The sequence below is a fragment of the Dermacentor silvarum genome, chromosome 4, assembly GCF_013339745.2.
Source record: "Dermacentor silvarum isolate Dsil-2018 chromosome 4, BIME_Dsil_1.4, whole genome shotgun sequence".
NCBI lineage: Eukaryota > Metazoa > Arthropoda > Arachnida > Ixodida > Ixodidae > Dermacentor > Dermacentor silvarum.
The window spans coordinates 49,610,188-49,623,389 of NC_051157.2; the positions used below are offsets into that span (position 1 = coordinate 49,610,188).

The window sequence follows — 13,202 nt, forward strand, 5'->3', positions numbered from 1 at the left end:
GCAATGCTGCTCTATATTTGTCCGGCCAGACGGACTGTTTGCACCGGCATTCGCCCCCCCCCCCCCCCCCCCCGACATTTCTGCTCTGCTCCTCCGCCTCGTCGTCTTCATCCTTCGAGTCTCTCTTCACCGCAATGCTCTCTCCCTCGGAGCCGCGGGGAAAAGGACCCCGGGTGCCTACAGAGTTCGCGCATACCCCCCCCCCCCCTCCGCACCCCTCCTCCTCCTCTTTCCCACTCCGACCTTCCTTTCCCACTACGAGGAACTCAGTCAAAGGAGCCGGCGGCGGCCGGGGCTCTTACTCAGAAGTTGAAATGCCGGGAACGCCGGAGGACAGCGGAGAATAGACAGTGATCGAGAGAGGAGGACTGTGGGAAGAAAAAAGAAAACTCAAACACTGACGCCACCACCAAAGACATCCCGCGAAAAACCTTCATTTCCGCACTTCGGCCGCGGAGACAGAACAAAGCTCGCGAGAAAAATGGTCTTTCTGCAAAGGAAATAACACGGCAGATGAAAAGGGGGTGGGAAGAAGGGGGTGCCGCGTTTGCTGCCCCTCCTCCTCTGATTCCAGAAGAGGTTAGGTCGTCAAGCGGACGGGGGGGGGGGGGGGGGGGGGGGGGTTCCTAACGAGGGCCGCATAGCGCCTTCCCCGTTCAGGATGGGCAAGAAAAGCCCTGGAGGCGGCCGAAATTAGCGAGGTTCTGCTTCTCCTTCTGGGACCTTGTAAGTACCGCCGCGCGGGATTCCATGCACGCCGCTCAGAGGAGACAGAAAGAAGGAATTTCAAGGTCAGTTCAGGCATCCAACCTAGGAATGCAACTGTAGTGACCCGCTTCTACATCGTTGCTGCAAGCTCTGGGATGAAAAGCTCTCTACCACGCGGCTATTCGCAGCCCGTAAGTGAAGCGGCAAAACCAAACTGAATGTGTCTCCCGACGCGTATTCGGTGCGGCGCCCGCACGTTCCCTTCACCCTGCGCGAATTACGGCGCTGAAATTCCAGAGTGTGATAGATAGTAAAGAAGAGGCCCAATGCAAATGCATCTAGTGGCTGTCGCACGAAGTAAAGCGGGCGCAAAGACGTCGGGCGACGCTATATGCTATAACTATGTCGGGAACACGCTCAATAAGGTTGGCCTTTGGGGGTGACCAACCGGTGCGCCAAAGCTCGCCCCGCACTTACGGTCACGACTCACAAGTGAGACTGTAACCACAAACAACGGTGCGTCTGCAAAATCTAAGCTCACGAACGCGTATGCCACCATCGCCGTACGCGTACACTCTCTCTCCAGAATATAACAGCGCAACACGACCTGGTCAGAGGGATCGCCTGCGCGTCATACTTCTAGCGATCGCCAGTACGTCATAGTTCTAGCAAAATATGTTTCCCTCCGTGTGTCTTCGTCGCCTCTATGGTAGCTACGCTCTTGAGTCTATCCATCTATGGCAGAACCGGGGCCAACGTTGGCGATGCCACTGGGAGGCACAACGATACAGGTGCTGGCCTACGCGACAATCACGCCGCTCGCGATAGAGGAAAATAACCCGGTTAACGCGCGCACGCCTTGAAATATGCCGCCCGATCGGGCAATGGCGCCGAGCGAAACCCGTGAAGTGAACTCGGGTGTGCAAAAACGGATCACTATGCGCGAGCCGCGGTTGGTGGGGCGACGACGAGTCAGCACTCCACGAAACCGGGTTTTCCGCAAGATGTGACGGAAGCTCCGCGCCACCTGCGAAGCACGCGGGAGGCAGAAGAGAAAGGTGCTGAGACTGGCACGAAGCGGGTCTCACCGACCGCACGGAACCTTTGTGCAGAGGGAAGTAACCGGAGCTGACGACAGTGAGAAATAAACGAGTTAAAACCGGAACATAGGACAAACCAGGGCTGTTTCCTTCTAGCTCCTGCTGTGGGATGCTAACAACGAAGGAAGTGCACGTAAAGCCGGGGCATATAGCGAAGTGACATTAGTTGGTAAGCGCAACGCTGAAAATGTAAGGAAGGCCAGTAGTATCAGTCAGGGATCAAACGCGAGTAGATGTATTTCTAATTGAGAGGTGTAAGTGTGGCGAGCGATGTGACGCGTGCGAAAGAGAAAACCGACCGGTGCAGCAACACAGGAGGTTAGAGCAATTGGCGTGCGGCCGGCGAATTCAGTGAAGATGGGTACAGCGTCGACACTATAGACCGGGATTTTTGGGTATCTCTTGAGCAGAAGGGGCGGCATTTGTCCCGTAGTGGGCTAATTTAGGATGCCTGCCGATAACCAGTTTCTTTTCTCTCGATTCCGCAGCACAGCAGCGACGAAGCGCTCAATTATCTTTCTATATATACACACAGAGCAACGAAATCGCCCAGAACACGGGGCCGCCCCCTTCCGCATCTGCCTACAGCATCCCTTCTCGCGACAGCGCCATTTCAGGCCGACAGCTGTTCGGCAATGTAGCAATTCTTTACCATCACTCGCAAGTGCTACACAGCCTCCTCCTCCTCCACATAAAATTGCTCTCGCCATCTTTCTCCGATTCGATCACACAAGTAGTACAGCTATGAACGCATAGCGTAGGGCTGGCAAAAAGCAGACGAAAAAAAAAAAAAAAAAACAGTTCTCGCGCGTCCTCTGGCAGTCACGCGTGCCGGTGGCGAACACGCCGCGTGCACTAGGCATGCGGAGAGGGAGGGCCACCTCTCGCCTTGAACGTCAGCGGCAATGCGGAAAGCCTGGGTTCAGGCCACGGACGAAGACGACGCGTCGACGAACATGTGCGCGCTGGCGCCCGCACGTCGGACGCCAAGAGCGAGCTCAGAAGCCGCAGCAGCGGCTGTCTCCGCAAGGCAGTCCCCGAGCGCCAGAAAAGTAAAAATGATAGATAGAAACGAAATCCGCAAGCGCCGTCGACGCAGTTGCGCTTTCCTCGCGCGCGTGGCCGACGCCTCCATCATCATCGTGTTACAAAGCCAAAGTGTAACACATACGGTCACGCAGTCAGCGTAACTGAGTGAGTTGCGGAGGCTTTTAATATGCCTCGCAGTGAAGTTACAGAGAACGAGCTATGGGAGTGCACAAACGCGTGCGTTGCTGATATATTTACATTCCTATTGAGACGCGCAATTTATGAAGTAGCCACACAACACTGTGTCGGCCGGGCCAGTCGATGCATATCAGCTTCTCGTAAAAACTGCGTTCGTCTCCGTCGTTTCCCGTGCCTTGCCTTCTGTCCACGTTTCATTTCGCAGTCCTCACCCGAATATGAAGCAGCACCCACCGGAAGCCCACCAAGCGTTGTTATAGGAGGAGGAGGAAACATAGGAAAGCGCGTTACTTGTGCAAACGCTAGCAACTGCGAGGAACAGCGAGGGTAAGTTTGCGGAACAGACACACATGCTTTCTTTTGGAAAGAAAACGTGAGAGTTCAAAGCAAATTAAACGCGCCAAAATACGTAGAATACATTTCGTACTACGAGCCCGTTCTTACACTGAACCAGCAGCAAACTACTGCCGCCAAATTCGTGCCGCAATCGCTACCCACCACGAGAACGCACAACCGCAATCGGAAAAGTAAAGCCCACAAAACAAGGAAAAAACAATCAATCGCGGTGGATCGAGAGACTGAAGCGTCGTAAGACGCAGGGCTCGGAGGAAGCAGCAGCATTCTTGGAAAGCCGCATGCAGCCCATCTTCGCATTCAGCATTTGTTGTAAGGCAGTTTTTCGGGAAAACTCCATCTCTGTCGGCACGGCGAGGTTCTGGAATCGATCTTGCCTGGCTTCGAGAAAAACATCCCCACACGCAGTCCTGACCCTTTATTTATTCCGCGGAGTTTCCAACAAAAATTACGATAGAGACAACCCCTGGCGCTGCGATCGTTTAGCTAGCTATACAATGGCGATGATATATGGTATATGTATTTGCCTATAGTCACGCTCGTAGTTTCAGACGCTCTTGCGGCGTTATTTATAACGCGTTACCTTCCTATACATTCCCAAGCAATCGTAGTTTTCCAAACACAGCGAGACAATAAGCCTTTGTATATGCTCGCATATTCACTGGAAATTGCTGCATTCAAATGCAAGTGTTTGAAAATGATCAATTAGCGAAGTCACAAAGCCGTTTGAAGCCACAAGGTCGAAGCTTATAGGGCAAATCCACGTACCATCCCCAACATCAAAGGTAAACATTCAGCATATTGATCGCTGAATGTTTGGGGACAACTGAATTGAAGAGGAGGAAACTTCCAACTAAATTATGTCGCTCTGGTGTAAGTGGCCCAAACAATATGACCGCGTTTTCGAGACACATCACTATACGAGGTATAAGAAAGCGTGAACGCTTGTCATCTCAATGGCTGACGGCCGCTTGCGAACTTTAGTTAACGTAGGCTCACGCATCCGTCTAACAAATAACGTGGAAGGGGTATGCCACCCATATAGGAGCGCTAACCATTAACGGCCAGTATATTACTCACTGTAACAGCAAGCTGCCTTCGCAAGCTCAGCGCCATTTACACGACCCGTTATTGAGTGGAGAGAGAGAGAGAGAGAGAGAGAGAGAGAGACAACTTTATTTATCTCGTTATTGAGAGTATAGCAGTACCGGTACCAACAGAGGCCAATGAGAGTGCGCAGCGCGAAGTAGACTCCCGAAGTGCCTTCCCCCGACACTTACTAGATTGAACGTTAATCAAAAGTCGATTCGCACGCCGCAATTTCTTATAAAATCCCCAGGACCTATCAGTACGTCGCAAAGAAAGCAGGTAGCTCGTAAGACAACCTTCCGTGGTAGACGAATCTTGCGGGATTACGGCCAAGCGACTTCGCTACAGCCCACACATCGTGGTAGTTTCCTGCAACACGCTCTCGAACACAAGGTGCAAGCCAATGAAAAAAATCAGAAATACGTGTGTGACAATAATGGCACACACCAGAACGGCAGCTGATACTTGTGAGTTTCGCAGGGCACGCGCAAATTCTGTTCCCGCATGGACACGCCACGGCATTCGGAATAAAACCCCTCCGGAAGACCACCCGCCGCCCACCTCACCGTGTATTCCCCGGGCTTCCGCGGTGTCTCGCACCTAGCAGACGTGCCGCGCCCTTACGTAACCTGCGCTGCTGGACCGGTCCCACAGTGCGAACAGGGGAGCGACGAGACGGCGCAGGGGCGCGCTTACGGCACCCGACGGGGGGCCTTGCTACCGGACAAACGAAACAAAACATCCCCTCACCTAGGAGGGAGAGAAAGGGGGCAGCCAGCGAAAGTAAGGTGCTGTATAACGTAATAACGAAGTGCAAGACAAGCGAAAAAAGAATATGAAAGCAGTGAGAGAGGGGATGCTAGAGCGCGTTAAAGAGAGCACTGAAAGACGCGTGGACGATGACTACCGGGAGACGCGCACAACCCTTCCTGCAGCAAGAATGCAAAAAAGAAATGAAAAGAAAGAATCCCCTCGGCGGCAGTGCCGGCTCTACTGCAAGGCCAGGAGGAGACGGCGGATGCTTTCGGAAAGCGAAGCAATAAATGCAAGCAACGAGGAAGAGGAGGAGAGAGTTTACGAAGGGAAAGGTGCATCGATCCGAGACCCCCGCCAACACGCTCGCGGCCGGCACCCCGTATTTGGGCGTTCCGGCTGCCATGGCAACCGATGCCGGCGACTAACCCAGCCCCATTCCCCCCCCCCCCTCCCTCATTCCCTCCACCCTCTTCCACGCGTCATCCCACCGCCGCCGCTGCCGGCCCGAGGAGCGGCAAGCCCGGACGTCCCTGCAACGTCACGACGTCACGTGGTACGCCGTCTCGCACGGCGGCGAGACGGCCGCCCGCCGCCGCCCCCACCCACCCCCTCATCTCCCGCTCCTCCGTTCTATCCCGTCGATCCGGAGAGACCATATTTTTTTATTTTGTTTTTGTTGTTTATCATTCCCGCGCTCCGGCCGCCGCCTTCTTCTTTCGTCCTCTCGCTCTTTGTCTCCGTAGACGGCGCGTTTTCGGTGCCTCCGGCTACCCAAAGATGGCGGCCCCGGAGCAGAGGCGAACGACCGGCCGGCCCGGCCGGCGGCTGCGGCGAAACTTTTTTCCTTCAAGTGCCGGATATCGGAAGGGCCGCCGCCCCTTTCCTCCATCCATCCGCCCCGGCGGCGGACGAGAAGCCGCGCCGAAAACGCCGCCGCCGCCGCGTCTGGTCGCCGTCAGCGTTCGTTTTCCCGGGGTCCGTCTCGGTGCGCGCATTACGTCATCGATCCGAGCCACCCGTCACGCGTGCCGCCTCGCGAGAATGCGTCCGTCGTCGTCTACCGATGGCATTGCCTGCGCAACGGGCGGGAACTCGCGAGTTACGCACTTGTCCCGCTTCTCCGACGAGTGGGGGGGAATAGGGGGGGGGGGGGGGGAGAGAAACCACTACAGCGTCTTGCACTAATGAGGTTACGTGCACGGGGAACCTTTGCAAAGCGTCGCGTCAGGGAGACGGAACAGAAGTGAATGAGATGAACTCGGAACGCAGAAGAGGCCTCACAGGAGAAAGCAGAGACGCTTACTTCGCGCAGCAAATGTTTGCTGCGATCTATAGTATACAGAGTGGCCCGCTTGCAAATGACTACTGTGAACAAAGCACTACAAAGTTCACCTGAGCTATCCCACAATTGCTTGCGAGGTCCACTGCGGTCTTTGCTAACGCCCTAAAACGAAAAATGATAACGCATAGAAAACAAACGCAGCGCGCATGCATTCGCCACAGCTCGCGTCTCAACGGCGTCCTGCACATAATTCTACGACGTCGACATAAACTGAAGAAATTGAACGATGAAGGGAGAGAGGGCAACCCCTTCCACCTCGCACGGCCGACTGCCCGCTACGAAGAGACCGACGCTCCTAATTCGTCTTCGCATAACAAGTAGCAGCTGTTTCCTCGCCTCCGCCCAGTAACTCGCAGCGCGAAGCAGGCGGGCAGTCTCGTCCGAGGATGCGCGAGCGACCGAAGAAACGGCCAAGAGAGGAGGAAGGGAGGGGGAGGTCCGATGCCCCCTGGTGGTAGAGCCAGGTGCTCGCGACACCTGTCAGGGAGCTGCCGCAAGAAACAGGCGAAACCCCTTATATGACGGAGTAGCCAGAAAAAAAAAAGAAGACTCACCTTGGAGAGCTTCTCGCCGTCGTGGTGTGGCAGAAGTGTCCGCAGCGACTGAAAACCGGCATTGATGCTCTGCATGCGTCTGCGCTCGTTGCTGTTGGCGATCTCGCGCCGGATCCTCTTCTCCTGCTCCATCTGCGTTTTGGGACTCGTCGGGCGGTTGCTGAGCCGGCTGCGAACGAGAAAACAAACACGCTCGTTAGACACCAGAGGCAATAAAACTACGCAACAAACGACACCGTCCTACGTGATTTCACGTTCGGAAAAGAGCCACGAAAAATGGCCACCGTCAGGCCTATCGCCGAACATTCTATGGCCGCTGACAGGCGTCTACAGCTGACTCACGCTTTGCTCGCACGGCGGTTGTCTCTTTTCGGGACTTGACTCGGGCGACGGCTTCCGGTCATCTCGAACGAATCTTCGCCAATCGCACGCACTATCGACAAACGCTACCCACCAAGAAGAACGTTTCTCAAACACCTTCGCAGTGGGTCAAAGAAAAGGCGGAACAAACGCAAAAGAACGGCGTCTGCACTTCAAAGGCCGTTCGAAGAAAGACGGTGTCACCTGACCGCCGGCATGCATCGCCTCGGGCACGCGACGTCGGAGCTCGCACCAAGCACGAGTGGTCAAAACAAAAGAAGCCATCGTGACAGGGAGACGAGACGGGGGGGTGAGGCGCGAGCGGGAGGACAGAACCAATAGCCACGAGCGCGAGCCATGGCACCCTGTGCGTAGAAACGCATGCATTTTTTTTTTTTTTTTTTGGCTTTGAGCCGAAATCACGGGTCGCGCGCGGGCCAGCGTTCGGAATGACGGCGTAAAAAGCGAGTGGTCGTGCGAGAACAAAGGAGAGAGATTTGCCAGTTGTGTCAGAATATGCTATAGGCGCTGCTACATGCCGCGTCTCTAGTGACCGCACAACACCGAAAGTGGCACGAAACGGTATCTTCCGCTTAGAAAGGACACCGACGCATCAACATCTTGGATTATATACTAACACAAGTAGTCCCCGCGAGAGGCAAACACCGGGCACGACAACGCGAAAATGTCTGCACCAACGGTCCAGTGTTTTAGCACGGACAACTGCACATCGCGCAATGCTGAAGTGGTGTTTCTCTGCACTGCGATCACGACGACGCCTGTAGCGTTGTTGTCAAAGCAGCCGATCGAAAAATGTGGGGTTCGCCGAGGCATGAAAGTAAACGCACGAGCTACGTCCCGGTAGTAGCTGCTTAGAAAGAAAACGCCAACGTTGGCGACAGGTATCGTTATGCATATCTCAAAAGTACCCATATTCGTAACCTACTACGAAATCCAAAACGCCACCCACTGCGAGCGGCCGCGGTCCAACCATTCTAACATAAACAAAAACGCGCTGCGGTAATAGCGCGGCCAGTGGCACTCAGGAATCCAGTTTCGAAGCAACGCACAATCACTTTTCTCTCGCCTGTCGCAAAGAATGAGGGGCGCTTATTCCTCTGAGTTATGGCACCGCGTTACTGATTGCCACTATTACAACACACCGAAGCAGTGTTCTGCTGACGCGAGTATTATTGCCGACCGCGAAAAAAAAAAAAAAGGAGGGGAAAAAAAAAAGAAAAAAAAATACGCTAATGTAAACAGCTGTTTGTGCACGGTGGAGAAACCTAAACGGTCAAAATGAATCCGCAGCACTGCGTTACGCCGTCTCTCATAGACTCAGTGTTGCTTCGAAAACGCTGAGCCGAATGAATGAATGAATGAATGAATCGATCACGGCATCAGGAACTAGATCAGGCTAGCTAATCCGAACCGATCATGCGCAGGACGCACATCGCGTACGCGGTGACGTGAAAGCCCCCAGCAATACAATGCTAAAAATCATTCGGTTATTTAGAGTGGCGCTCCGAGAACCAACAAGATTAACGCAAGAGCCTTCAGACACACGAACCGGGCCGCTGATACCATTCACAGTCGCTTGCACGCCCACAATAGCGTTAGCGGTGTTTGCGGCGGGCAGAACGGCCGACGCTTGCATCAACGCGCGAGAAAAATTGCACCCTGCTCGGCGGAACTATTTCGTGTCGCGCCACGTGCAAGGCAGCGCACGGCGACTACGTTCAAGAAGCCGGTCGTGTGTTCAACGACACGAGCAGCGAGGCGCCGACGAATGGCGGCTGGGCCAAGGCCACGGAGAGCTAATGTTTGCTACTGGACGCATTCTAAGATGAAGCTGAGTCGCCTCTTCCCCTCCGGTTCAACCCTCCCGGAGCCTGACCCGTAACTACCGCTGAATCAACGGAACGCCGAACGGAGCCCCATCTCTACGCGCTGAGGTAAGCGTCTAGACTTGAGCTCGCTGCAAATATCCGGCAGTTAGCTACGCACGGCTCGCTTCTTGCGGCCGACGCAGCGGTTAAGACGCTGCTAAGGCGAACCGTTTATAACCTGGCTACGCGCCTAAACTTAGTGGATCTCTCACCCCCACTTCCTTTTGAGAATACGCTGCGGTTAGGCAGCAGCAGCAGCAAGTACACGTGACATTATATTCAGAGATCCGCGCAGATGTTGAAGTACACTTCGTCGGTTATCAAGTATACGTCGTCGGCTGCATGCGCTGACAACAAAACTGCGCACTGGCATTACACAGCCGAGGAAACGCACGAAGGCATAGCTACAGGTACGTCGAAAAAGATCAGCACTTAAGCTTCCAAGTACAAGCTTTTTATTTCGGCATCGAAGAACGAGTGCCTTCACAGCAAGCACACACAAACCGACGCAAACGGTTTACAACACGTCACAGCCGTATACGGCAAATCCGCACCACTACAAGTTGGCCATATCCAGTGTTACCACGCTTCCGGTTGCCGAATAATTCGGCCTGCCGACGTAATCTGCTATTGCCAGATATGGGCAGCTCAGATGGTAGAGCGACCGCCCCAGAAAGACATTGGTACCGGGTTCGATACCCGGACTATGACGAAGCGTTCTTGAGCTGCGAAGCTGTCCTCTGGTGGACAATCTTTCTTTGTCATGTTATAGATGTAGTATAACACACGTTTCACCTGACATAAAAGAAAAAAGAAAGACCCCTTTGTCTCGCTTGCAAGACTTTCCGGAAGCGAAAGAACAAAGCGAGCGCCGACGGCACGTGCGGTCAATTTTAGCGCCGCAGTCGCCGTCATCCGAAAAAAGAATTCGCGCGTTCCTTTTCTGCGCGAGGTAAAAAGCGCTGGTCTGCGACAAAACACACACACACACACACACACACACACACACACACACACACACACACACACACACACACACACACACACACACACACACACACACACACACACACACACACACACACACACACACACACACACACACACACACACACACACACACACACACACACACCATGCACGCAGGAGCGCGAACATCTGCTACTCGATTTGTCACGGTGAACGGAACAATCGTCACCGTCCACACCGATTACCGCCCTCTAGCGAAAAAAAAGTTAAATCCAGCACTCGGTGCGGTCATTCGCGTTTCCGCAGTGACATCTGTGATGCAACGGCGCGCGCACAGCAATCCAGAGAACGCGTCGCACGACGCGCACGAAGACAAAGAACAAAAACCAGAAAGAAAGTGCATTAGCAGAATACATAAAAGCGCGCGCGCGCGCGCACGGTGCGGCTTCGCGTCTCCGTCCGTCTCGTCGCCGCTCCGTGACAAGATCATCCGAGGCGGCATCGCGCGCAGTGCGCCGGTAAAGCATGGGTCCATCGCGTCGCCACGCTCACGTGCTGCCCCGCGCGCGCAAGCGCGAACGACGACCTCCTCCTAGTGCGCCTCGAGAAAGAACACGAGACGCCAAAAATGACAAGTCGAGAATGCGCGAGGCACGCCGTGCGCAGAACGTCACGACGTTACACGCAAACCAGCACCGCAACCACACCGTGCACCGACGGCAATGAAAAGTCACTCACGCTCTTCTCTCCGCTACGCTCGGCATACTCGGGGAGAGAAAACCGTAGCAGCGTCGTCGCGCCATACACGTGGGCCGCGCTTAGAAGGCAAGCACGCCAAGGAAACGAGAAAAAAAAAAAAAAAAAAAAAGAACATCGCGAGAAGTTCGGCGGGGCCTTAAGGTGGGGGAGGCGCTGATTGACGCGAAGCCACCAGCCAGCGTGCGCACGCGCGTATTTGTGTATGAATGCCATGGGGTGTCGCGGCTGCTGCCTTCGCTCGTCGGATCGTCGCCGAATTCATAACGCAGTCACGAAAACTTCCGGCCACGCAAGAAAGACAGAGCTCGCTCCCCGCCCTCCCTCTCACGTCCTCGCATAATTCACCGTCGCGAGCAGGAGGAGGACGAAGAAGAAATAAAGTGTAACGGCGACGCAAACAATGACCGAGGCGCACGGCGCGGACACGAAGACGACGAAGCTGCCGGGGCCGGTTAACGTCCGGCAGCCGCCGAAGAAACCCGTACGAGGCGGGCCAGACGCAACAGCATCCACTCGCCGCAGAAATGGATACAGACAACCGAAGCCTGATGATGAGGAGGAGGATATACGCTTCTTTCCTCAGACCGCGGGTCGTCGTGACCGACGCCGAAAACGCAAGCGTCGAGAAGGCATGGTGCGGCCCCAGCCAGCCCCAAGACTTAAGCGCGCGCGCGCGCCGGAGCGAAAGCTGCGTCGAAAAGACTGCGACAAAAACGAAACCACACAAATTCAACCGGGTCGCTCTCTCTCTCTCTCTCTTAGAGCCGGGCCTGAATTCCCGTCCTCCAATGGAAATCTTGTGCACGACGTTGCTCGAAAAAGAAAGAGGAGCGACGGAAGGAATACAGCAACAACCCCCCATCTTCTTTCCTGGCTCACAATATCGCAGTCGTCGTGGTCGTCTCGGACGCCGAAGTAAGAGAAACACACTCGCCAGCTCATGGCAATCGTCACGACCTTCACGGAAACTCGGCAAAGGAGAGCAAAATGAAATATGGAACGTACAAAAAGAGAAAAAAAAAGAAGAAAAAGTAATAAAAGAAGACATGCGCTGAGCGTCAACAGACACGTGCACAGTATACAAGACCCGGTGGGAAGGTTGGGCACGGGCCATCATTCGCTCTCACTGCGGCGTCGGCCCGCTAATGCTCGCCGTGGTCAGAGGAGGGAAACGATATTCCGAGTCGCGGGGCCGCCAGAAGAGGAGGAGGAGGGCCGAGAGACGGAATGGTCCCGGGATGACCAACGAAAAAGAAACGAGGCACAGCCGGTCACGGCCGCTTTCGAAATCCTTTGTGTAGGAACCTCCTTTGTTTTTTTCTGTTTGCCAAGCAACAACAGCAGCAGCCATACGTATTTATTATATTACACGGCAGGCGCGAGCCTACAGGAGTGCTGCACCTACAGCGCACCACCGCAGCAAATAACGAGACAAGTTTTAAAGAGTAATAACCCGAAACAGGCGGCGTTGCCAGCCGTCTCTCGTCTTGGTTTCGTGCAGCAACAATTGGCGACAACGACAGAGAGCCAGGTTTGCCACGAAGTACACCCAAACCCCGAAAATACGGGCATGAGACGCTACAATCGTATGGACCAGCTGCAGCGAACAGATTGACCATACGCAAGCAAGGCCTAGGAGGACACCTACCACCTACACGCACTCTTGCCACAGGTGTAGTGCATTATATAAGCACACCTCGCCGCCACGTGCAAGGCAGTGCACCGAACTTCCACGTCTTCGAGCCGTCTCTGGGTACTCCCCGAGATGCTCTATGTGATTGCTGGCACTCGTCGTCGATATCCAGGTTGGTATACAAGGGCACAGCTGTCACAAGTTTACGATACGCTAAAGTATCGGCCTCCAAGCACCGCACATACAGAACCCAACCGTTCCTACAGCGGTCCTCATTTGCATCCCTTCCTGCCAATGACACAACAGCACATTACAATAAAAACGTAAGGATTCGATAATGAGCCGCATCTATCGCGGGATCATGTATTCTCACGGGACCGTGCGGTTTTCTTCATTGAGAAACAAACGTGTCGCAGTATGCGCCGCCGGCGCAGGATCTGCAAAGCGTAGACGTGCGTGACC

The 13,202-nt window shown here is 54.5% G+C and overlaps 1 protein-coding gene across 2 annotated transcripts in view; it reads right to left on the bottom strand.

The window, feature by feature from the left end:
* The window catches only part of LOC119449991 (transcription factor AP-4), a 64,036-nt gene that overhangs the window by 45,031 nt on the left and 5,803 nt on the right, over window positions 1–13,202 (bottom strand). The window contains exons 1-2 of one of the 2 annotated variants that reach the window (XM_037713318.2): window positions 7,473–7,676; window positions 7,131–7,299 (exon numbers count right to left, since the gene is read on the bottom strand). In XM_037713318.2, the coding sequence (XP_037569246.1) occupies window positions 7,131–7,299; window positions 7,473–7,534 (231 nt within the window). In that variant the 5' untranslated portion in view covers window positions 7,535–7,676. Of the gene's footprint in view, window positions 1–7,130; window positions 7,300–7,472; window positions 7,677–13,202 lie in introns of those variants that run through there. The other variant, XM_037713317.2, reaches the window with a different exon arrangement.